Source organism: Falco peregrinus, chromosome 1 (genome assembly GCF_023634155.1).
Source record: "Falco peregrinus isolate bFalPer1 chromosome 1, bFalPer1.pri, whole genome shotgun sequence".
NCBI classification, from domain to species: domain Eukaryota; kingdom Metazoa; phylum Chordata; class Aves; order Falconiformes; family Falconidae; genus Falco; species Falco peregrinus.
This window is the reverse complement of record NC_073721.1, coordinates 5,506,734-5,532,508: the sequence shown is the minus strand read 5'-3', so window position 1 is coordinate 5,532,508 and position 25,775 is coordinate 5,506,734. Positions and strand designations below refer to the sequence as shown.

At 45.5% G+C, this 25,775-nt stretch overlaps 1 protein-coding gene across 1 annotated transcript in view; it reads left to right on the top strand.

Moving 5' to 3' along the window:
• Positions 1–6,159: 6,159 nt before the first annotated feature.
• Positions 6,160–25,775, top strand: part of HTRA1 (HtrA serine peptidase 1) — a 33,902-nt gene continuing 14,286 nt past the window's right edge. Inside the window, exons 1-3 of the mRNA XM_055812854.1 lie at positions 6,160–6,662; positions 22,962–23,061; positions 23,376–23,580. Coding sequence (XP_055668829.1) covers positions 6,209–6,662; positions 22,962–23,061; positions 23,376–23,580 — 759 coding nt within the window. The 5' untranslated portion in view covers positions 6,160–6,208. The remainder of the gene's footprint in view (positions 6,663–22,961; positions 23,062–23,375; positions 23,581–25,775) is intronic.

Below are 25,775 nucleotides of genomic sequence, written 5' to 3'. Positions count from 1 at the left end.
TTTGCAGGAATGGTAACAGCTAAATCTGCAATCCATGTGCCTGCAGGTAACTGCCAAAGGGTAATGGTCTGACATGCAGCTTATGAGCTGGCATATCCTTTAACCTCATGGGATGATGGGCTGTCAGCACCATCTAGAGGTCACACTCTAAAAACTACTCCAATTCAGGCATTTACTTTTTAAGTATATTTGAGTCTTAAGAAATCCATCTTGAAACTCCATTTAAGTCAAGTCACTGGAGTACTCGGAAGTTGGTTGTGTGTTTTGGTTTGTTTTTTAAAAAAAACCTCTTGCTCCTTGTAAGCTTTGAATAGCAATGACAGCAAATGGGTTGAAGAGAAAACATCCCTTTCTCCCGGTTGCTTTTGCTTACAATACAGCTTTACTCTTAAGGAAGCTATGATGCTACAGGAAAAGAGCGAATAATTTGTTAACTTGCCCAGTGAATAATGAAAGTGTGAGGTTTCTTGTGATACTGCTGACTGTGGAAAGCAATTACAGGCAATCGGAGGATAGTAAAAAATAGTTGAAACAGAAGAAATTGAAGAACTGGCACTCTGTAGTATGAAACAGCAGATTCTCCAAAGTAGCAAAACCCAAGCTGCAACAGTAATGAAATATATCGATGTTAAAAGAACTGTGATAAGCCAACACAAGAGAAACATTGCTCAGAGCTAGGTGGTAATTCAGTCCCCTAAGAGTAGCCTTTTTTTTTTTTAAAAAAAAAAACAAACAAACACATATGTATCTTAGGTGTTTGTATAAAATGTGCAGGCTCAAAACAATTATTGCTTGAATGACATGCATATATCTAGCACCATAAAGCAGTAACTTTCTGTACTGAGAGGTCTTGAGCTGGGCTAGTTGACTGTCAATTACTGCAGTTTAAAATTTCAGGAAGGTACCTGGGAAACTGGCTGTCTACAGCAATGCTGCTGGTCAGAGGGGCCTTTAAAATATCTCATCTGAGTACGGTCTCGGCAGCCACGGGACTGGAAGGGAAGCATCTGTGCTGCACCTGGTAGGCAAAGTAATGCGACAAAAGACACGGTTTGGAGGTAGACCAGAGTTAATCACAGCTGCAGATTGAAGGAGGGGACCTAACCAGTCTGCGCCTTCATTCTTTAGTAACTGAGCTGCTACTTTAATAACTTTACTTTTTGACTCCGAGGCTTTGCAATTACATATTCAGAAGTCAAAACACTATACAGAAATGAGTTAAAAGTGCATATGGCATCATAGAGTATCTCCTATCCTAAAAATGTCTGTATTAGTAGAAAATGTTGATATTCAAAGGCAGATCGTTTAGGCTTTGTAAGAAGCTTATATTTTAAATGGATGGAGAAATTAAGGAGCACACCAAAAAGGTGCACCCTGAAGATGTGGGACAAATATCACTGTTCTTATGAAGACTCCATGTTAACTTGAGGTGGGAGAGAGGGAAGAAATGAAAGGAGGGGAAATTAAGACAGGGCACTTTTAGTCTAATGGTTAAAATAATTAAAAAAAAAAAAAAGCCCTCTGTACTATATGTAGTTGTACCTTTTATCAGTTTTATTTAATGTCTTAATGTTGTAGCACAACCCATGTAACTATTTGATGCTCCAAGCCGGTAAGTTGCTAAAGTACTTCTGAGATCTTCCACTGAAGTAATGAAGGCAACTCTATAAAAGTTAAGCATGAGTCCTCTGTAACTGCATCGCGTCCACATGTCTGCCTTGGGTTTTCACTTCAGTTTTTCTGTGCAGCCTCTCTGAGAAAAAGAAACTAATAGTCATTTGTAAAGGTACTATGGAATGGTGTACTTGAACATAGCTCTTCAAAGTGGTACCTTTGGCACTGTAATTAGGGATTTGCATTTAAAATTACTGTTGGCACTGTGATTTTGCATATCAATATGCACAGTGAACACATCTCGGAAGAATTTAAACCACTCTGTCACACTGCATTCCTATTGCCCCCATTTTCCTAATGATAACTGAGAGCATCACAACACCTCAGTAACTCTGTTCCCAGTAGGTGAGTGTCAGCTGCATGTTTGCATAGCAGCGCGTTTGTTTTCTGCGAGTTTAACTGGGAAATTCCAACGCTTGTTTTACAGACCCTGCCTGTAGTGTAATACTTGTACTCCTGGTTGTAGGATTGCCCTCTGACATCAAGGAAAAAACAGGTGTACACCAATACATACTTAATTTGTTCAGATTAGCAATTGTTTCTTGGGGTAGGTGGCCTCTTTTCTCGTGAGGCTTTACAAAAGACACCCTGATCGTTTATTTTGTAAATTATGCCAGCAGCTATGCTTGTCAAGCAGTGGGGCTGAATTCACATCTGGAAGAAAAAAGTAGTTTTAAATTCCCTGGCTTTGATTCTCTTTCGAATTATCAGCATTTTTTTCCTGTATGTAGCTATGATTCCAGCGTATGTTTTTTTTAAAAGTTGTTGGGGTTTGTTGGATATTTTTTCTTTAAGTAAATCTTTGTTTACCAAAATAGAGAAGCCCTACAAAGTAGAGAAGTCCTAGGTTTTTGGGGAATGGGGTAGGGATGTTACATCCTGGCTCAAAGTATGCAGGACAAATTTTTTTTCCTACAGAAAATGTGGGAGAAAGCAATTAATGAATGAAACAAAATGATAAACACAGTCATAATAAACCTAGAGCTTTCTGTAAAGTCCAAGCTGTTTAAGTTGGTTCAGAATACAGGTGTTCTGGCCATCTCAAACTTTCCCCGTCCTCCTTTCTGGCCAGGATACTTGTAGCCCCAGACTGTCCTGTTAACACCTTTCTCTCCTGCCAACCATTTTTTTTTTTTTTTTTCATCCTTTACGTGCTCCTTGCTTCCCACCCTTTCCACATGCAGTAGTAATGCAAGAACCCTGCAGCAAGCGCTGCTGGCTTCTCTCGCTCCCGCCTTTGCCCTGGAAGCAGCTCTTTCCAAAGTGGCGATTCCAAAGGCAGTAAATGATACATCTTGGGTAACGCTGCGACATCTTCATGGGCATCTGGGAAAACTCACTTGAAAACTCAGGTGTAATATAGAGCGTGCTGTCAGACTGCAGGGGAGGCCCATCTCCTCTGTCCCAACCCCTCCCGCCAGTAGGGCTGAGGCTGAATGTCCGCAAATTCTGGAATCCCCACAGTGGCATCCAAACTTTCCTATCTTTAGAAGAATTTCTAGCATGTGATCTCTGGATGGAGCCTGCTATCATCGAGTTCGTTTGAGGAGGAGATGAATATTTTGCTAGTAAGTCTCTGACGTGTAAGTATTTTTCAGACCACGTTTTTGGCCTCCCTGAGGATAAACGTCTGCTGGCTTGGGTGGCTGTCCCGTGTGAAAAACGTTATGATGGGGGAGAAACAATAATTCCTGGGTTTATGATGCCTTTCAGGTGTAAAGCACTTCTGCACAGATTAACAAATACATTTTTCAGTAAACAAAGCTATTAAATCACTCCCAAAGACTTATCGCAGTTATTCTGGAAAGCGAGATGTTTGTTTTCAGTTGTGTGCAACTGTGTGCAACCTAACAAATTCATATAGTAGAACATTATTTTTAATACTCAATAGAAAATTCCCGTTCTTTCCAGGTTTAAGAAACAAAAAACATAACAGGAGAAGGTCTCAATACTAGTCCACTTATTTGGAAGTGAACTGCTAATTCATGGTCTTCACATGAGACCTTGGGATGTGTTTTATTTCCTTTGCAGGGTTTGACTATCAGCAAATGTACATCCCATTTCTGTGCGATTTATTGAAGAAAAAATACTAGCTGGTGTATTATACGTTCTCAGTAGTCTGTAAAAGAGCTTGAGGCTGATAGTGCTGGCTTAATTGTACAAAAAAAGAATCACACATCATGGAAAAGATAAATATACACAACCGATGTTTCAAAGTTTTTTTTGTGCAAGAACATTAAACTTGCAGCGGTTCTTGAAGTAGTTAAATATTTAGCTTAAGATTTGCAAACTTTATAAGCTCAAGAGTTAAGCAAACACTAAATTTTCATGAATTACTCCTTTTTTGAGGCAAGGATTCATTCACCTTACTTGGGCTTTGAATGACGGCACTGACTGAATTATAATGGTGGGCTTATAACAAGTATTGTAACTTGTGGGAATTGTAACAAGTGGGTTTCTGTCAACAGGGCTTTTGTTCATGGATTTTGAGCCTCCGTTCATGCCTTGCCTTTGCTCCCTGGAACGACTGATATCAAAGGACACCAAGCTAGGCAACACCCATGGAGAGAGGAAAGACTGAACGAGGAACTTTCCCACCGCATGTGTGTTTTTTCCTACCTACAGAGATGAGGCTCCAGTGGCTTCAGACCCTAAGTTCTCTGATCAAGGCAACGTGACAGAAAAGCAGATAGCCCTTCTGGGTGGCCCGACTGAACCCCACGGTAACTCACTGGTCTCTGAATATTTTGCTCCTGCTTCCAAATTGGAGCTTGCAAGTTCTTTTCTGAACTTGTATATTTTTGTTGGTTTGGGGTTTTGGGGGGGGGTTGTTTTGTTTATTTACTTAAAACTGCTCATCTTAAAGACTTGTCTTTATTTAAGAGTAAAGGGAAAAAACCAAACCAAACCCCAAAACACACCCTGAAGCTTATCGGCTACTTTTAATAAGTAATGGATAAACAATAATTTGATAACACTTTACCATGATCTCTATCCTTATTCTTTATATATATAAATGTGTATATATATGCATATATTTAAATGTTTTTAAACTTGTAAACATTTTCAAACTTTTTCCTAGTCTTTTTAACACCATAATGATTTTAATACTAAGGACATTTTGCTGTGAATTGTTCCAGATTACTACTTTGGTCACTTCTGAAATCAAGTAGTTCTCCTGAAACCTCTCTTCCTGCACAGCATAGGAGTTACTGGAAAACAACAGATCTAAGGGGTTCATACTGGAGCTTTTATTGGGAACGCTGGAGTCTGCGTGATTTTCCATCTGCAGCTACTAATCAAGCAGTTCAGTAAGTTTTGCCCATCTGTGGTTCTGTGGTCATGGTTTGATAAGATTTTTATGATGTTCCCTGGAACAATCAGGTTTGAATTCCAGCACTTGGGATGCTGCTTCCACCTGCTCAGATGGCATATTGTTAAAGCCTATTCCACTTTTTGTAGGAGAAAGGACTTTGTATTCTCTGTATTAATGTGGTTGCTGGCATCCTCGATTTCTCAGTTGCAGCTTGCCTAACAGTTTACAAACCATTAGGCAAGACAAAATGCTGTCAAGTTCATTAGGTCCTTGGTTATCCCATGTCTGATAGATACACTTAAATAATTACGGGTTGGTAGTCTGTTCAAAAGTTTAATCGGCTGGTAATTAAATATTGGCTGTGCTCAATTTCCAGCTATGAGTTCTCATTATACCTTTCCCTACTAGCTTTGGAAATTATGTCTTTTCCATCGGAAGGTGCTTGGGTGTGATTTAAACTGCCCTTCACACCACCCTGGCCGTGGCGCAGAGGCCATACGGGTCCGTGGGTCCGGCAGTCGCACAGCTGCCAGATAAATTGGATCAGCTTGCTCCTGCGGTGGTGGAAGAGGTTGGGGTTTGGGTAGGTTTTTTTTCTTTCTTTCTTCTTTCGGTTGACTTAACCTTCTGCTAATTGCGAGTATCCACCTCGCCCTGAGGCCCTCGGGGGCAAGGGCGGGAGATGGGGGCGAGCCTGTCCCGGAGCCGCGCTGCTCCGAGCGCCCGGCTGGAGCCGTTTGCAGGGATCGCTTCTCCCCTTGCTCCTCGGGGACCCGCTGGCGGCCCTGCCCCCCCCCTCCCCTTATCTGCCCAGCACGTTACCGACGTTGGCTTCAGACCGCCCTTCCCGTAATCCCCCCGGGGGGAGGGTGCTCAGCACCCACACCCCCCCGCGCTGGCAGCAGCACGTTGTCAGCCCTCGCGTCCCCCGTCGGGTTTTCGGTGCCGCATCGCGGCCGCGACACCCAGCGCCGAGTGCCGCAGGTCGCGGCAGCAGCGGAGCCTGTGTCCGACCCCGAACGACGGGGCGGTACGGCCCCGAGGGAGGGGGGTGCTGCGGGGAGGGGGGTGTTACGGCCCCGGGGAGGAGGGGGGGCTGTGGCCGCTGCCCCGCCCCGCGCCCTCCCCGCCCCCCCCCTCCTCCGTGCAGCCGCTTAAAGCCGCCCGCCCGGCGGGCCGCGCTCACCGCCCCGCGCCTGCCCTCGCCCCGCCGCCGCGATGCCGCTGTGGGGCTGGAGCCTGCTGCTGGCCGCCCTGCTCCCCGCCGCCGCCGCCGCGCCGCCGCCGCCCGCCTGCCCCGAGCGCTGCGAGCGGTCGCGCTGCCCGCCGCTGCCCGCCTCCTGCCCCGGCGGGCCCGTGCCGGACGCCTGCGGCTGCTGCCGCGTCTGCGGGGCGGAGGAGGGCGAGCCCTGCGGCGGGCCCGGCGGCGGCGGGCCGCCCTGCGGTGAGGGGCTCCAGTGCGTCGTGCCGCCGGGCGGCGGCCTGCCCGCCTCGGGCACCGTGCGCAAGCGGGCGGCCGCCGGGCGCTGCCTGTGCGCCAGCAGCGAGCCCGTCTGCGGCAGCGACGCCGTCACCTACGCCAGCCCCTGCCAGCTGCGGGCCGCCAGCCGCCGCGCCGAGCGCCTCCGCCAGCCGCCCATCATCGCCATCCAGCGCGGAGCCTGCGGGCAGGGTGAGGAGGGGGCGGCCCCCCGCGGGCAGGGTGAGGAGGGGGCGGCAGGGCTGAGGGAGCAGCCCCCCGCGGGCAGGGTGAGGAGGGGGCGGCAGGGTTCAGGGGATCAGCAGGGTTCAGGGGGGCAGCCCCCCGCGGGCAGGGTGAGGAGGGGGCGGCAGGGCTGAGGGAGCAGCCCCCCGCGGGCAGGGTGAGGAGGGGGCGGCAGGGTTCAGGGGATCAGCAGGGTTCAGGGGGGCAGCCCCCCGCGGGCAGGGTGAGGAGGGGGCGGCAGGGTTCAGGGGATCAGCAGGGTTCAGGGGGGCAGCCCCCCGCGGGCAGGGTGAGGAGGGGGCGGCAGGGTTCAGGGGATCAGCAGGGTTCAGGGGGGCAGCCCCCCGCGGGCAGGGTGAGGAGGGGGCGGCAGGGTTCCGGGGGGCAGCAGGAGCGGTTGCCTCTGCCCGCTCCGCCCGGGTGAGGACCGCGGGCGCTGCTGCTGCACCGGGGCAGCCCTGTCAGGGGCGGGGGGCTCTCGGAGGGCTCGGCAGCGGGCAGGCACCCCGTCCCCCGCCGGCGGCAGCGGGCAGGCACCCCGAGGCGCGGAGCAGAGGAAAGGGCTGGCCTTGGCTCACGTTTGGTATTCCAGTTCAGTGAGAAACTAGAGCAAGAATGCAGTGTTTGTCCGCCGAGCGTCGGGGGAGAAAGAACCTGATATCCCAACTTCCCAAAATCTCCTCCCGCCCCCTAGAGAAGTGATGCCGGGCTCAAAATTGGGGCAAAAGGGTTGCAAAACTCCTGAGGCCGATCGTGCGGCTTCGGCAGAGCCCGGCGCGGTGCTGGAGCCCCTGCGCAGCCAGAGCCGCTGCCCTCGGCCCCTTCAGCAGATCCGCTCTGATCTACCAGTAACGGAGTCGCTGGGGAAGGGGGGTGCTCGTAACTAGACGGGGCGTTTAGCTGACCTTAGCCTTTGGTGGTTTGTTTGGTTTTTGGAGGATGGGAGTGGCCGTCGAGAAGCAACACTGCAGCTAGCCGTGTTTTTCCTTCAGCATCAGTGTTACTTAGTTATTTTAGCGGAGTCGGATGTAAGCTGAGCCCCCGGATGGATGGACGGATGCTAATTGTCTGTGAGCCGTGTACGGGCACGTTGCAGGGTTATGAAACGGGGGCGGGCTGAGCGCCCGGTGCAGCGCTCGGTCCTGCAGGGGCGGGATGAGCTGGGGATCATCCTTACCAGGTGCCTCCTCTCATACAACCTGCCTTAAACCTCGGAAGCTGAGGCTGCATATTTCTTCCAAGCCATTCAGCACGGGAATGCGTAATAACTGGCATGAATTAAGCCTGTATTTCCGCAGTGGTAGTCACTTTTTAGTAAGTCAGCGCTGTTTCGCTGAGGATTGATTCTTTTGGTGTAGCTTGTGCCATTTCTGCACATCTTTCTTTAAAAACAAATCTTTTTTGGAGATGTAGCCATCATTCTTCCAGCAGAATATTCTGATGCATAGCGACTGTATGCTCGGCTTGGGCAAAACACCGGTCCTGCTTTGCAGATCAAACTCACAACTCTGGTATCAATACAACTGATTTTTTGTGCCACTGGTTTTCCCCTGGGTTTCAAAGCTGCGTTGTGCTCTGTGGAACATTGCTGGCATTTACTGACACTGGGAGACAATTAAAGCTTTCACGCTACAGTTTCCTGATCTCCAGTATAATATAATGCCTTGTGATTTTTATTCTCAATTAATGAAACCGATATTGTTTTCTCAGTCTTTTCTGCTGAACGTTTGCAGAATTTGGGCTGTGTTTGAGCTGGCGAGTAATACATGCCTCCGGTAGGCTGTACAGAAAATGCATAGGCTGCATATAGACCTTGTATAGGAAAACTCCACTGTAGTAGCTACATCACGTGTACATCCAGACAATCATTTTGCCTTGTTGCACCTCTGGTTGGAGCGATGCTCATTTTCTGTATCACTAGGGACAAAAGGAAGGTGCTAGAGAAGCCAACCAGTAGCACACGTTTATCGCTAAACCAGAGGAAACATTGCTACAAGCAAAGCTTTTTTTCATATGGGAAGAACTGAAAATACAAAGAAATGGAGAGCAGGCTGTAAAGCACTATTCCCTGGAGGCAGGATGAACCACTGTTTTGAAAAGCCATTGCCTAATATTTGGCTCCTTAAAGCTCTTAATTTTTAATTTTGAGTTCATTTTCAGGAGTGCATTTGCTACTTAAGAGACGGAGTTATTTTCGGTAAAATATTTTATGCTTTCATAGTAACATAAATAAATCACGTGGTGAATACAGTGCAATGGCCCAGGGAAATAAGGGAACGGGGATGTAGAGAAAGTATTCAGAAAGCACTCTTTTGTTGTTCTTTTTAAGTTTCACATCACTTTAGTAGCTGGTCAAGTAAAATATTGTGTATATTGTATAAAATAAAGTAAAACTTTCTGTCTTTCTCAATTTTCATCTACTGCAATCCACTCCAGGTGCAGCTTTTTTTGTCCTTCAGTGATTCTTGGTGCATCTATGCAAATAACAAACATGTTTATGAGAGAGTGCGGGAGAGGCAGGGGAAGGTTGCTCTGGGTCTCTGTGTGTAAGGGGGAGGTTTCCCTATGCAAAATGGGAATTGTGTGTCTTTAAAAAAAAAAAAAACCACAAAAAACCAAAAAACAAACTAACAAAAACTCAGGAAAAGTTTTGTAAGCCTTGGAGCTTACTCTGGCCTTGGCCCCAAACACTGCTCAGGGGACAGGTGGCAGCAGGGTGTAGCCGTGTGGCACTGAGGTGCTGAGCAGGTCTCCTGCACCCTGGTGATGTGCTCTGGGGTGCAGGATCAGCCCACAGCTCGCTTTGTGAGCCAGACATGCAGAAAGGGCAAAACAGGCTCTATCTGGAGAAACCCCAGGAGCAGCGAGGGGAGAGGGGAAAGCCCAGCTGGGGCCTTTAGCCAGGACGTGCATTGGTTAAACTGGTATGGTGAATGCACAGGATGGGAGCAGGGCTGAAGCGCGTTGGGCGAGGCAGGGGATGAGCAGGGTGACATGCTGTGCGATGGCTGGTGGAGCCCTTTCATCACTGCTGTGTCCCTGTCCTGGGGCGATTCCAGCTCTCCCCTCCTGCAACATGGCCACGGGCAGCGTAACCAGCGGTGAGCAGCCTCTCCAGTGTGCCCTGGGCAGATCTTCCCGCTGCCTCTGGCGGGTGATACAGCCCTGGTTTCATACCGGTACCGCTGGCAGCACCAGCAAGTCGTTTCTGCACCAGCCTGGGCATGGCTGCTGGGCTGCAGCTTTTGCAAAAGAAATCTCTGCTTTCCATGAAAGACGTGAGAGAGATGGTGGTGGAGGGCATCAGACCTGCGAAGCATGTGCTGGTGCAGCGTGGTGTGGGTTGGTACCGATGAAAATACAAAGGTGTGAAGAAAGAAGGTGAAGGTCCTCTGAGCAGAAAGTATGACTGTGGAAGGACCATCCCACAGCTGGGAGCAAGGTCAGTGCAACCAGACCTCGGTATTCAGTGTGATGAGGTTCAGCATGCTGGGAGGATGTTTTCTTTTTCTTCTGCAAATACGTTTTAGGTGCTCTTAAATCCCTCAGTTGACCAAGGGAAGGAGGCACGGGATGTTCAACACGCAGTTTAAACCAGTCTTCCTTCCCCTCCTCGCTTCTCCCAGCAAATGCTGGCAGGCGTTTGAACACAGGGTGCCCTTCTCTCCGTGCTGTCTTCACACTGTAAAATACAAACTAACCTGGATTAGCCCTTTCACCTTGAACCAGAGAAAGAATAAGAAAGTTCCTCATGGTTGCTCTCAGTTCCTTACTTTCCTCTGCCTCTTTTTTAAACCAGATTTTTATGTTGTCATTTTTTTTAATGAGGCTTACTGTGTCTAGTGTGGTATCCCAGTAACCTCAGCAGTCCTCAGCGCAGTAGCATCTGTCACAGGCGGTTCATGCTTCTCTGTCACAGGTGTGCTCACACCATGATGGTCAGCAGATCTGGAGGCTGATGTGAGCTCTTCTGGTTTAGATTAAGCAGGTCATTACTGCTTGCTTTGGGGCCAGGCAGAGGTGAGTTGAGGGGTAACTCTCAGTTCTAGAAAGGTGAATATCAGTAACAGACAGAGACTTTGCTATTTATTTTCATCACGTTATCATTTCATAGTTCCAGGGATGAGGAGGAAGAAAAAAAAATTCCATCACTCAAACTCAGCTTCTCGCAAAGCAGCCGACTTTCTATTTTGAAATGCACCGGGTGAAATTGCATCCAAGTGACTGTGTGATTATCTGGCAGAAGGGAAGGACCTCCACGGTCGATAAACCGTTTGTCATTAACTGAGTCCTTTAAAACCAGTGTGAGAAGGAGATCCATGCAGGGGAGGACAGGAAAGAGCAGTAGGTGGACCTGCCCAAATTCCTTTGCCTGCAGCAGGGATAGGGCTGCCGGGCTGGCAGTGCTGAGCCTTGCAGGAATGAATAATCGGGGCAGGAAGAGCGACTCAGCAGAGAAATCTGGGAAGGTTGGGAACTACGCCAGATATTTATCAAGAGGAAAGTTGGTATTGTTGTTATGAACTAGGCTTTCAGCTGTTTCCCGAAAGATAGAGTAACAGGCACACGATAGTGCACTGAAGAAATTCTGGGAGACCTTTGCAGGTTACTTGGCACGTGTCAAGTCTATTAGAAATGACCTGGGAGGACCAGGTGCTACGGAACTGGGCGCACAAGTGAGCGCTCCAGTGCTGTTAGTGATTTTTAGCTGCCTTCATCTCTCTCAGTTGCTGTGTTTGGGTGGTCTGAAAGTCATTATCTTCTGACTTTCCTCAGTCCCTTTTGCAGGAGAAGGGGAGGGAGGGAAGAGGCAGCTGAAGGCAATGGAAATAAATAGCAACATATTTCCAGAAGAGAACCAATTCCCAAGTGTGGGATTAAAAAGCTTTTCCAAAGCCAAGTATTCAGCTCTGAGAGAAGGGAACTGTAAGAAGTGGTTTGTCTGAAGAAGCTCACCTTTTCCCCTCTCCACATCTAGATTTCCTTCCCGGGGAGCCGGCAGTAATTCTGTAGTCTCTAGACTTCAAACAGTCGAGTCACTAAATACAGATTTGGAACAAGGAAAGATTCAGTCCTTTCATCTTCTGGGCTTTGAAATTTAAAGGTACCTGTGGACTGGACAGGAATACTTAAAGCCATGAGTAAGCAGCAGGAGCCTTATTAAGTAGAGTTTGGATGTGATGGAGGCAGCATATCCTGAGCAGTTAAAGGAAAGACTCTGCTGTCCAAGAAATAGGAGAAGCTGGAAAATATTTTTCAAATGTGAATTTACGTGTGCTTGGAGTGAAAGAAAGCAATGTTAGAAATAGAAACTGGGGTACTGTGAAACTTAACTTTTGTTGTAAATAAAGTCATTCCTCACTCCCATAAACTGCTGGGGCCTCCAGGATCCCTGGCTGGACTTGGCAGAAAGTCCCACAGCATTTGTAGCCAGGCCCAAGTGAATATCTAGAGTTATTTTAGAGGCTGTGTCCAGGATGGGGGGGGGTGGGGGTGGGGGGGAGGGGGGGAAAGCAAGACTTTGCCTTCTGGATACGGGTTATTGTGATTCCCGAATTGGTTTGCCTGCCTCAAAGAGAAAAATATAACTAAAAATAAATCTCGACTCCTCTATTTCAAAGGGCTATAAAATAATGGATCGATCTTCTACTAACTGATGATGTTGACCTGTAGGTAACAGGAGATTTATAGTATCTTAAATTTGTAGGACAGGGTACAGGTAGATTAGTTATTTTATTTTAAAGTTTAGTGAATTGAGTAGATCTTGTGTACCATATTTTAGTGACCAGAGATGAGATGAACTGGGCAGCCAGACAGAGTAGCTCTTGAATTTCTGGTTTCACATCAGATAGCCTGGTGCACTGATAAGGCTGGAAGCCAGCTGCGTTGTGCAGTGCGCTGCGAGTGCTCTGCCAGGAGCTTGTTGCGGAGGGATAACAGTGTGCGCGCGTATGCACACGCATGCTGCAAAAAAAAATACGTACGTGTGCGTAACGTGTGAGTAGATCCATTAGCCTCTGCTGTTACTGCACACTAGCTCTGCAGGCTGGCGTGTTAATGGCACCACTGGTGGGGCTGTGCCGTGTGGTGTGGCGCAGCTATGCTATAGGCACCCCAGCAAAATTTTCTGTGTCAGTAGTTAACCAAACCTTGTTCTTGTCTGGCATTTTTTATCCCGTGTCAAATTCTGACAGGGTTTCTCAGTCTTTCCATTTCCCTGCTCTTGTAAAGCCTTCTTTTTGGTGTGGTGGGAGAGAGGGATATGCAGTGAACAGTTCCTATATCCAGTCTTTGCAGGCTTGTTACTGGAAATACCAATGAGACAGCTATGGTGGTTGGAAATAAAAATGCTTGATGTTTCTGGTAGCAGTTGGATTTGCACATATTTCTATTGACAAAAAACTGATGGATAAAATAATGCATATTAAATCTAGGAACCGTGCATAGCAGCTATCCAGTGGTCTAAAATTTCAAATTCTTTATCCAGCAGAGCATTAGGAGAAGCTCACAATATTTTTCCAGAGGCCGATGTCATTACCCATTTTACAGATAGTGAATCTAGGGCAGGGGAAGGTAAAGAGCTTTGCTCAAGGTCAGCCAGTAAGCCAGTAGCAGAGCCGCGAGCAAACTGAGCTTTTGTGAGTCCCTGCTCCTTTTTCTGCCCCTTGCCCGCATTGCCTCTCCATTTTCCATGACTTTTCTTTTCCATTACTCTATTTCTTAAACTTGCAGGCTGCAGTTTTGGCTTCGTTCTGCAAACGGCATCGATAATCTGTCAATCTGCAGCTGTAGAAAGTAATTTTGGAGGAGGAAAGAAGTGGGTGGGCTGAGTGCCAGTAAGGAAGAGAAACCCAGATGACTCTTCCCCTCCCATCATCCCACCCTCAGAATAAACACAACCCCCCAGGAGTCTCATACTTCAGCACTGGGGGTGGTAAAGAGATGATTCGTTCCTTTTTCCAGGACAACGTATGCACCGTTTGGCATCCCTGCCCATTCTGTATCAGAGATCTGTACGTAGACCTCTCTGAAGGTAAAGCTTGGCTAACCCTTGTGTTCTTATGTATTCAGACCGTGAAAGCGGGCGAGCAGAAACCACTTATAATTAAAACAGGAAAAATATTCAGATGATCCATAAAATAAAGCAGAATACCCGTGTGGATAAAAAAACCACTATGTAAATAGTCAAGGTGGATAGGGGAGGAGTGAATATAATAACTAGAACTCTAAATATCATAAAAATATACATATTTAAGAGTGTGAAACAGAAACCTGTTCTTCTTTTAGCCTTTCAGGGGAAACTACACATGCACTGGGACAGTGGCTGTCTCACCAGTGGCAGTGCCACCTCCTTTCTGTAGTTCTCAAAACAGGATGGCAGAAGTACGGCCTGCATTACTCCAGGTTCATTTCCCAAATGCTCATTGATTTCTGATATCTACGTTAAAATAAATATGGATAATCTTGGAGTGATTCCTAAGACAGATGTAGAAAATACTGCCAGAGGCTGAGGGATTTGTTTAGTATGTAGATACTGTGGCTTTTGTGATACAGTTATGCTGTGGTTATGTATTGTACAGTTATGAAGCCCTGGAGTAGGAGGGGTGTGTACATTTTACTGTGGTTTTGAAGTTTTTCCTATAGATTTGATCTTTTTGTGTATCACCTCTGTGTCACTGTAAGTCCTGCCACAGCAAAGTGGTGAAATCTGTGCCTTCTCCAGCTGCAGAGAAGCAGCATCTTAGGAGGCTTTTTTTTAGGCTTGTGTCTTAAGAGACTTTTTTTAGGTTTCTCATTAGAGAAAAAAAGCTTGTAAAAGCATGAAAACAAGAACTTGTTTTTATTCCCTGGTGTCTTCATAGCAGGGTTCCTGGAAGTTGAACTAAGTCTCTCTTAAGCAGGGATTTCTTCTAAAGATGCAGTGTGAAAGTTTCTCACATACTTAAAATGCGACCTTAATGGTTTTATAATGTTAAGAGGAATTTTCAAGATCAGGCAGCTGTCGGTTACATGTAGATATAGGAATTACCACATCGTTGTTACTTAATAGGCGTTTTGAGGTTGTTTTGCTGGTTCTCTGCCTGCGATGAGTGGAGCTGGGAGGTAGAGCAGGGTGACAACCTGAGCTGGAAGGGACATAAACTGAGCAGGGCTGGAAAAAGGAGAGGAGAAATTATTCCTGACTCATCTGTTATATTTTCTGCCTTCTGCAGAGAAGAGAATACCATGTCTGCTTTAACCTGTTGACTGAAATATTCTTTTCATCTGCCTGCAGGAAATCAGGCAGACTCTTTTCCATAACTACCTGACTTATAATTTCTTAATGTTTCCAGTTCAGGCAGGGCTACTGTTAACGATGTTTTCGAGCTCAGCACTCTTTACCCTTGTCCTGAATTGCTCTTCACCTTTATTTTTTTCGTGTCTGAGCATCTGTCTGCGCCCTGCCTTCCCTCCTCACCCCCCGGAGGGGCCGGTGTGCCCGTGTGGGGCACTGCAAGCGTGGGGAGCGCTGCTGGCCCAGCCGCCCAGAGCCGTACATCTTCGTCGGAGGGCTGCTGACTTGCGATTACTTTGTCATCTCCTCCGATGAGCCCAGGCTCAGCATTGTATTAATATGGCAATGCTGCTCCGGGAACAGCGTGTTCCTCCTCGCAGGGCTGCGTTCCTCCGGCCTGGGGCTCCAGGCCTGGTTGTTTATGCAGAAGTTGGGTTTCCTCCCACCTCACCGCTGCTGTTTACAGAAGGAATCGCAGTTTCCTGTTGTGTTAGATGGAGCTGTCGCTCCACTCTGGATTCCTGCCCTCCCTGCTTAACGCTGAATTGCTTTTGAACCTCATCAGCTTGGAAGTCTGTTGCTTTTGCTCACTGCTACTATAATTACGAGATCTTTTTTGCCGGGGCAGCCAGTGCACTTAGTTCATAGAGGAATTTCTGGCATTTCTGAGAGTTTTCATATACATATTTTTCTCCCTGTGAGGTTCTGCGAGGGTTGCTAAAGTCTGAGACTATTCCTGTGAGATAAAATAGGGGTTATGCCCATTTTAAAGATCAATCCAAGACACTGAGGATTCAAATCACTTTTCACAAGCTGCGTAGAGACTGTGTAACACAGCTTAGACCAGGATGCACACATCCTGGGTGTTCCTCCTTCTGCAGAGCGCTCCAGCCATTTGGCACCTAGCTAGCTATGCGGAGTTGCAACAGAAGATACAAAAGGCATCTGATTGGTTTACTACGTATTCTGCCTTGTAGGCAAGCAGTAGGAAAAGTTCCTGTTTGGCTAAAAATTTACGTTTAAATCTGAAGTTATATAGGAACTTGCTACAGGAAAGCTGCCAGCGTGTTGCCCAAGGATGTTTCCCATTGACCGTCATCAGTGCCAAGAAAATCTTGAATTACATTGGGACTGGATGCCAAAGAGGTCTTTTTCATACTAAGAAGGAAGCTGGACCAAAAAGGCTGGACCAAAGTTCTCTGAAGACACTGTGCTTTACAATTTAATTCGCTTCAAATACTCGTTTTGGTTGTTCTCTTTGTTTTATGAACACAGAACTCTGTATGTAGTCGTTGTCTTCATGTAGCCTAGTCATTCCTGTGTTGCCAGTATCTGCTTTCACTTATTCATACGTTTGCATTTTCAGTAAGTTGCCCTCTTAAACTCTCATCAGAGTCTTAAGCATTCGTTTTTGGCCGGTAGTGGGGAGTAGGGTGCGGCAGAGATCGAGCTATCCAGTGCATCGCAGAAGCCCCTACACCACCAGCAGGAACATCCTGCTGCTCGGTGGGGTTTGTCTACCTTTCACACCTTTTTCCCTGAAAATCAGCAAGGTCAGCTTTTGTTCTCAAGAACATCAATGTAAACGTGCAATTGATTCACCTTCTTTTTTGTACTCAAACTTGCAACGTTGTATGGGTGACTGCATGCTGGTTTGAAAACTGTTCTGTTACCATTAATTAGAGAGCTGTTTTGTTGTACAAACTTTGTATAGATTCCCTATTTTGTTTAGCTTGGCAGCTTTTTTTTTTTTAAATTATTATTTGGTTAATATCTGTGATTAAAATGAACGGTTTCAGGCTTTTGGATTAGCAGGGAAAATATAAATTTTAAAGCCTGTTGCAAGATTTCTGATGCACGTGACAGAGTCCATGTTAAAGGTTGCCAAGAAATAATTGATCATCTAAATATTATGATGATGGAAATATTTCTCTTCACAAGTTTTACTTTAAATCCTCACTTTAATCTTGTAGCGGTTCTTGCTGCAGGAAACCTTTTAAGTGAATACCAGATTTGTGCAGTTCACTATTTGGTAGAATAAAATGTTTGAAATCTCTGTGTTAGCGCTATGAAAATAGTTCTGCTTTTAGGGATGCCATGGTAATACAGATTTTCTTCTCTGAAATCTGTGAAGTGTCTTTAGTTTCTTCTTGGGTTATACAGGGAAAAAATAACTGATGTAATAGTAGCTTTATTACCAGGCACTGCGGTTTAGGCCTCCTCTCAAAATTCCCTCTACTGATCTAAAGGTGGTTTTTTTTAGCAAATCATCTATGATACGTGGAATGTCGTTTCTTATTTTCTTAGTGTTTCATTGTGTAGTATCCTTTTTTTGTGTATTAAGCAATTTATCCTTGAATGGGAAAGGGAGTATTTAGGCTTGCAGTTTTATGTAATTTTTTAAAGAAAAAGAGCAGCGTGGCAGCAGATTCCCATACATCACTTTTTCCTTGTGTCTCTCCAGCGGAGTTTGCTGATACCACCATTTGCAGTGTGAGCTAAGCACATTTGCTGGAGTTTTTGTTTCCATAGTAGTGTCAGAGGTTTTAACGTATTCCTATATGACATGAATGGGAATTTGTACAAACATCAGCGGCTGGAGTTCTGTTTGGGAGGGTGGAAGTCCTCCAAGTTAAACTTTACAGTCCTGTGGTTTGCGTTAGTAGTCACAGGTTCTGCCAGCCCAGGGGTTTCATGAGTACTTAAGCCCTTCTGGCTCTGCTCTGCAGAGAAACCCAAACCCAAGCTGTCCTTTCAGACCCTAGTGTGTGTATGGACCTGGCGCTGTGTAGCTGAACGTATTTACGTTAAGTAAGCAGTGAGTACAGGAGGGTAGTAATCATCTGTTTTCAGCAGCCTGGATAGCTTAATACGTTTAGTTAGCCCATAAACTTCAGCAGGTGGCGGTCGCTCTGCTCGTACTCTCTGTTGCTGTGCAGAGATTTCAGAGACACACTTCTGAGCGTTATGGAGTTGACAGGAGAAGACAGATTGACCGTAGATCCCTGGATCCAAGCCCCATGTTCTTCTCCTGGTCCTGGCCTGATGCTAGCAGACCATGGGGACTGCACCAGGTGGGATGTTAACACTAGGTCTGATGAACGGAGTCGGGGTGAAGCAGCCCTCGTGGCTGAGCGTGCTGCTGCTCAGGTGCTAGCATGAAGCAAACCCAAAGGATATTACAGTTTGGGTTCCCTGGAAGGACAGGGGCATTGCACTTTTCCAGTGTGAAGCATCTTTAATGGTGAGCCTGGAGATGATGCTCCATTCTCCCTGCAATTCGCATATAAACATCCTCTTTTAACAGTTATAAAATTGCAAATCCTGGTAGTTGAAGCTGTTTTGCATGATTACTATTTCATAGGAAGCTTCTTTGTTTGTTTGTTTAATCTCAACGGGAATGGAAGTTTCTTGCTGTTTTTGAAGAAATGGGAGGCTCGCTTCCAGACTGAATCTGAGCTTTTTTGATTTGGGACTTGAGGATATCTGGTGAGGTCACACCAAGTGATGAGGGTGGGAGGGAGAGGCTTGCTGCGCTTTGCTGGGGAGTGACTTCCCCCCCCCGGCTATTTAAGATAAGCCCCATTGAATGAGATAATTGTGCTGGTTTGAACTTAAAGACAGCGGAAAGGAGACACAGGAGCGCTGGGGGTGCCTGAGCATGGGCTGGCTGCGTTGGGAAGCAGAGGAGAAAGGATGGGCAGCAAGCTGAGCTGGTCCTGATGGATGAGAGCAGGACACCTTGGCTGAAAGGGGGAAAATACATGGAAACTGGAGGGGAAACAAGAGCCATTTCTGACTAAGATGTGCCTAAAGCTTTGTGTGAAGATCTGCTCTCATGGGAGGTGGACCTAAGCTGAGAGAAGACCTTCCAGAACTGCAGATACAGTTCTCATAACTGAAGGGGAGAGGTTACTTTAATGAGATTTTTATCTCCAAAGCATCTTTTCAGTTCAGCTCAAAATATTACCAAAGCAGCACATGCGAGTTGGAGTTGTAAGCATGAAAGCATCGATGCTACTTTGAGTAATGACCTAATCAGAACCTAGATCTTAATATTCTTTTTTGGCTCATCTTTATGAAACCAAATTATTTCAGTTGTTTACACCTGGGTGTGCTTTTTTGTATGGCTTGGTATTCTGTCTTGCCTCCCAGCAGTTTGTTTACTGATACGAGCCCTATTAATGTCAGTTGGCAGAGATTTTTCTCTTCATTTGAGGGCTGACAGCCAGCATACCTTTGAAGTCCTGGAAGAATTAGTTGCCTTGGGAATTTTTCATGCCATAACCTATTTATGTTTTTTTAAGTCAGTTTTTGATCATTAACTGAATTCACAACAATCATCCTCATGGTGTCGTTAATAAAGGTTTCTTAACCATGCTCATGGGCATTTTAGGGCATTGTGCAGTAGTTCAATAAAAACTTTATAAAATGCAATAATCACAGCATATAAATCGAAAGAGGAACAGTCTGCAAAGATCTGAACATCAAAGCCTGAAGGTATTTAGGAGCTAGAGCTTTATTCAAGCCCACCTCTCAATGAATTAAAAACCCACAGAAAATCTCCAACCTCAAACACAAAACCAAAAAAATAATGAAAAGACTCTACTAAGAACAAAATTCCACAAAGTCTGGTTTAAAGAAAAAGGCCAGAAAATGGCGAAACTTTATCCTCATGAATTCAACACTGCTGTACCAAAGAAGCAGTTTTCAACTGAAGAAACTGCATTTTGGGGACTTTTGGAAAGTATCTCCTGAGAAGTTTTTTACCAATGTCTTCTACAGTGGCTGGTGATGGCTGCAAACTACCATACGGCGGTCAAGGAGTGAGTATCTGCTAATACTAGGTTTGTGTTATTGGTGGTTTTATGGCAATTCAGGCTTTCACTTGGTAGCCTGTGACTACTGGTGAGTCAAGTCTAAGATAAAAATTTGTGGTGGTGGTTGCTTATAGGAAAGATAAGAGCACCTCTTGGCTCCCACGTGCCTTGCTCAGTAATCCTAAAGAGCAATTAGATACGATGAGCATTAAGTATGTACGTATCGGGCAAATGGCATGCATGCACACATGTCTGTTTTGGTGTCTCTTTCCACTCCCCCAGGATACTTTTTCTCAGTGATAGAAGAAATTTTTGACATATTAATACTTTTGCTGTAGCCTTCAGCTTTTATGTCATCGCATGATGGTGAAGACCTGTTGATAAGAGTGGGTTTTTTTTGTTAGCATTCATCAGTTCATCTGAGTGGTATTTACTTTTGTTTATTTGCTTTAAAAAGGTATGTTTTGCCTTTAAATGGGCAGTTGTTCAAGAGCTGTTGCAAAACTGTGTTACACAATGCAAGATTCCTAATACATAAGCAACAGGCAGGCGTGGCAAGCTGTTGTAAACTTTTTAGGTCAGTATGCCATGAATCAGTGTTTATTATCTAACTTTTTCAGGGTATGGGATTTTGACCTTTTAACTGTGCAGCTTAGTCTGGGGCTGTGCAAGGAGGTGGATTCTATGCAGAATGCAGTCACTTCTGAGATCCTGGCGTTTGTAGCCTCTGACTCAAAGTGAAGGCAGCTCTCTGAGACGAAGTATTAGTAGTCTCACCATGTACAGCTTAGGCATCCTTTCTCTTCTTGAATAGCTAAGTGCAAGAAAGATTGAAGGCATAAAAAAAGCTCTGTGTTTCCATGCAGTGCCCTCCTCCATGGGAGCTCTCTTATCCAAAGGTCTGATCCTGCCCTTGAAAGTCTACATTTGGATGTAGCTGATATGAAATCATTTTATAAGCAATGATCAAAAAACATATTGATGGATACAGCGGTGCCCTGTAGCATTTTATCCCAACATCACGTTACTCCAATCTGATAATCTGTCAAAGCTCCTATTTAATGTGAGTGAATACTTTTAAACTGCAGTGCTCATTCTCCTAGCAGTTTTCCAAAGCACTCCCGTTATAGTTGTCAGCTTTATAGGGATGGCTTGGTTCATCTGATACTGAATATTTCTAATAACGAGAGCATAAATCCTTTGGTAAATTGATGTTTGTCAATCAGCAAGCCCTTAGACCTTTCTGGCATAAAAATCCCAGGGCAATGGTTTATGTGTAGATCAGAGAAAGCACAGAATACTTTTGAGGAAGACAGTAGGTGAGGACACAAAGTTCCCTGATCAACGTTCCTGCTTCATAAAGCAGATTAACGTCGCCGTACTGTGATGTGAAACTGCATAGCGGATTATGTGGTTAGTGCTGTGGCTGCTGTTCATGACTGATTGCATGTAAAAGCCCTTGAAACGTTTCACAGGCTATAAATGGGGAAAAAACACATCCCTGAGTGATCAGATAGTGTTTGGGTTGAGCATCTGCCCCTCTGATGAGGGCAATGTATGCTAGTTGGCATTGGTGAGGCAACCTGTTGTTCATCCCTGAATCAAACCAGTATCTGGTTAGTATTAAAAGCAGCTATGTTTTGTTCCCAAACCTTTCCTCTGAATCTCCTGCTGTGGGTTTTTGCCTCCAGTATGTACTTAAAAATTTGCATAGTTTTCCAGTCTGGTTTTCAGATAACGAAGGTCATTCAGGTATCAGTATTGGGATGATTTTATGGGATAGTTCTGTCTCTTCTACAATTCTGCAAATAAATCATCCTGTTACACCACCACAGGCACTTACAGCATCCACAATCTGCTTACTGCTTTAATCTCTGGATGGATTTAGAAGCGGAATGGCAAGGGAGCAGCACAGCACATTAATATTCATCTGAAAGTCAATTACAGATTTGGCTTGTGCCTTCATATCATGAGATGGATGCATCAGATAAAACTGGAAAACTAATGAAAGCAAAGGATGTTTCTTGCCCCTAGGGAAATACACAGTATCTTTTTGGGGTGTTCCAATTGCTTGGTTGCTCCCACTTTAAAAAAAAAAAATAATAATTTTGCCCTAGAACTATTTGAGAAGGGGAAGCTGTGTCAGAATTGTGAGGTTTTTCCAGAGATTTTTAGGCATCTGATGGTGCAGACAGATTTTCTGTTGGTCACAATGGGAGTTTAGTATCCAGTTGCTTTTGAAAATCCCACTGACCTCTGTTGAATACTCAGTGACCATGAGCTTTTGTGTTACAACACTGCCCAAGAATGTGGAGCTTTGTGGTCCCATTGTTTTCATGTGTGTATCTGTTTTATAGCCTTGAGGGTGGCTCAGTAACTCCAAAGTACATGGGATCCACTCCTCTGTGGAGCTGAGGGACCACAGGTGGTATCGGTGGAAAGGATGCCTTGAGTGTGGTTGTGTAGAGCACAGGTGATGTGCACCCAAGTTTGGGTGCCAGGCAGAGTCTAGTGGTTCGAGCTGTGTGGGGAGACCAGTGGGTACCTGAGTTAAGCTTTCACAGCAGCTGCCATCAGCTTACACTGGGGTTAAGACCTCGTTGTCCTCGGCGTTTTGCAAATGTAGCAGCACGAGGCTTCAAAAACCACCAAGGTGGCATATTTTTGCAGAGGAACAGAGCCTGTTTGTTTAATCTGAGAGGACCGTATGAGCTAAATAGACCATCCAGAAAAGAGGTGAGAGCAGAAATGGAGGCTTCTGAGTACAAAATCCCACCCTCCGAGAACGAGCGGGGCGGTGCCGACATGGACGAAGCCCTGCGCTCCTCCAGCGCCTCATGCCTGGGAGCCGCCGGCAGCGGGGCGTGTGGGGCGTGCTGAGCGGGCTCTGCGCTGCCGCCGTGCTGCGAGCGGATCTGCTGCCCCGTGGCCCAGTTACGCACACTTGAAACCAGAAGGTTTCATGGATCCCTTTGTCCTGACGGTAATGCATGCTGCCGCTTCTGTGCAAAAAGGCTGAAGGGAAATCTGGGGGCAAGGCTTATGCTGCAGCTGACTCTTAAGAAGGGGAAATATATCCCCTTGCAGCTTCTTTTTTAATTCAGGTGTTTTGCAATGACCCTTCTCCTGTCACTTGAAGAACTCATGACATGTTTTCTGTTTCTGTTTCAGGCCAAGAACATCCTAACAGCCTGCGGCACAAATACAACTTTATTGCAGATGTGGTGGAGAAGATAGCTCCTGCTGTGGTTCACATTGAATTGTTTCGCAAGTAAACAAGACACCCAGTTTTGATTTTTGTATTCTTGAAAACAGCTGCCAGTGTGCCAGAAATGTGGATTGATGCTATGTAATAGCAAAGAGGTTTTTGGGATGATAAATTTGTCGTGCTTAAGAATTAAAGATAATTTAAGAGCCCTGGCAAAAAAAAAAAAAAGTTAAACTAACGCATGTGTGTTATCTTCTTAATGATAGTAACAGCAGATATCCCAAAGCATTAAAAAACGACAGCTGTGTGTTCTTTGGAGTGATTTGTGATCTTTCAGCTTTTTGCAGCGATAAATATTTATTTTCCATGTCTTTTAGACTTCCTTATTCAAAAAGGGAGATTCCTGTTGCCAGTGGTTCAGGGTTCATTGTCTCAGAAGATGGACTGATAGTGACAAACGCCCATGTCGTCACCAATAAAAACCGGGTGAAGGTGGAGCTGAAGAATGGGGAAACATATGAAGCTAAAATTAAAGACGTTGATGAAAAAGCTGACATTGCACTAATTAAAATAGATTCTCAGGTGAGTCGTTAAAGCAGGATGTGTTTTATTCCTCTTAGCTTAGTATACTCCTTTCTTTCCCAAAGCTATTACTAGTTTTCTTGTCTGAAGGAAAGGCTAGTAGTTTAGTGGTCTGAGTTACAGACTGTATTTGAGCTGGGTGGGTACATGTTTTCAAAGCCAAGTTTGTGGTTGGTAGTGGTTAATTTTATCACCTCTCAGTGTAATGGAAGCAAGTAGGCAGCACTTTTGTATGCATCCTCAAAATAAAAAGCAACATCATAATTTGCTGGCTGGTTTACACACACATTGGCTAATATAACTCTCCCTCTGAGAAGAGGCGAGGGTGTTCCTCTGTGGTTGGTAGAGGCTTCTTGTGTGCCTATACTGAAGTCACAAATTGCTTTCAGAGGATGCGTTTGTCCCTCTGAAGGGCTATACCACACTGATGTAGGTACTAAAATGGGAAAATCTCTTGGGAAGTATCTGGAACGTGCAAATTAAAGGCAGCTTGGAAAGGTGGCCTGAGACTGCAAGCGGTTTTCTGAACAAATGGGAATGCAACTTCCCGTCCATAGTCTTCCTCCATATCAAACACACGGCTTCCAGCATTATTCTGCGTTATTTCAGAAGAGCTGTCATGCAGTTCTGCTAATGTCGACAACACAGCACAAGTGAAATATCGTGTCAAATACTGTGTGATGTAGATGCAATTAGATACATGTTCACGGTGTTGCTCCTATTGGTTTCCCTTGTTTGGCCTGTTAGTTAATGACCTCCAAATTTTAACAGGCGAGAATGTTTCATTTGAAACACATGACTCAAAAACATGTAGATCTTGCAGTGCTGTTGAGTTCAAGCCTATTCCCCAGTGAGGTCAAAAGTGTTTGTGCCAGAGTTCATGACTAAATCAGACGTCTAATGCAGAACTCTTGGATGACCCAAGATATGAAGTGCTCCTGCTGCTCCCTTGCCACCTTTGTCATTTAACAGCTCGTTCTTTTTTTCTTATTTAAAAGCGTCTTAACAGCAACATGGAAGAAAACCTTAACAATACCAAGAATGGTTTTTTGCGGTATTGTTTTTTTTTCTGTTTCCCTGAGGTAACCTATTTACGCATTTACCAATTGCTTATTTTCTCATTTTTATATTAAAATAAGTGAAAGCAGAGCTGCAGTAACAAAGTAAAGGGAAAGATCCCCAAGATAAGAACTGGCAGCATTAGGCTGAGTAGGATATGGCAGGGAGTGAAGGGCAACTGGAAGTTACTTAGAATTGGATGCACAGCATGGTGGGGAAAGCAGATCAGAAAACAGCGGCAGGAAGGTGAGGACTTCAAGCAATAGGATGGTCAGCTTCGGGGAAGAGAGAAGCTGGTGAGTCAAAGAGGGAAGACATTGATGTCCCAGGTCATTTTGAGGACTTAAGAAGAGAGCAGACATTAAGTTTTATGTTATTTGATACCCTAAAGAAATGGCTCCAGAATTTTGCTAGTAAGCTGCTTGCAGGAAGGGAGAACCTGGAAGACTGGAAGCAGCTTGGAAAAAAGAGTGCAGCCAGATGAGTTGCCTGTAGTGGAAACCACTGCTAAACAGGACTGGGGTTGGCAATTCTAGTTACAACTTGCAAGATGACAGTTAGTCTTCTTTTTTAAAAATTACTGTTGTGTAATTAAGTGATAAGTCATCATCTTCTTCCATCAGTTTAATTTTTGAACATAGTTGTGACCCTGCTTTGCAAATGGCATATCAGCATTGCAGCCTAATAGATTTTTATATATTTGCAAATGCTGTAAGGCAGGAAACTTCTTCTGTCTTGGAACTATCTAGAGCCAAATCAGCTACGTTTTTCTTCTGGGGGGTGGAAAGGGGAGGGATTGACCCGTTAATATTCCACTGTGTATGAGAAAAAGGGCTGCTTCTAATGAAGCGTTGGGAAGCGTGTTGGTGCGTGGAGGCTGAGCTCTTGCAGAAGCTGGTGAGCAGGTCCCTGCTGTCTTTCACGTAATGTCAGCATAGCACATCCATCTGGGTAGCAGGAGATGAAATTTCATGTCTCTGCTCTAAATCAGAATACGGGTATAAACTCAGGTCTGACTTGATCTTGTAAGTGTCCTATCAGCTGTACAACCTGTACCTCGTGCATTGTTCCCCTGGCTCCTGCCCGTTGCATCTAAGGACGATTTTGAGAAGAACTGAGGAAACCTTGTATTGCTT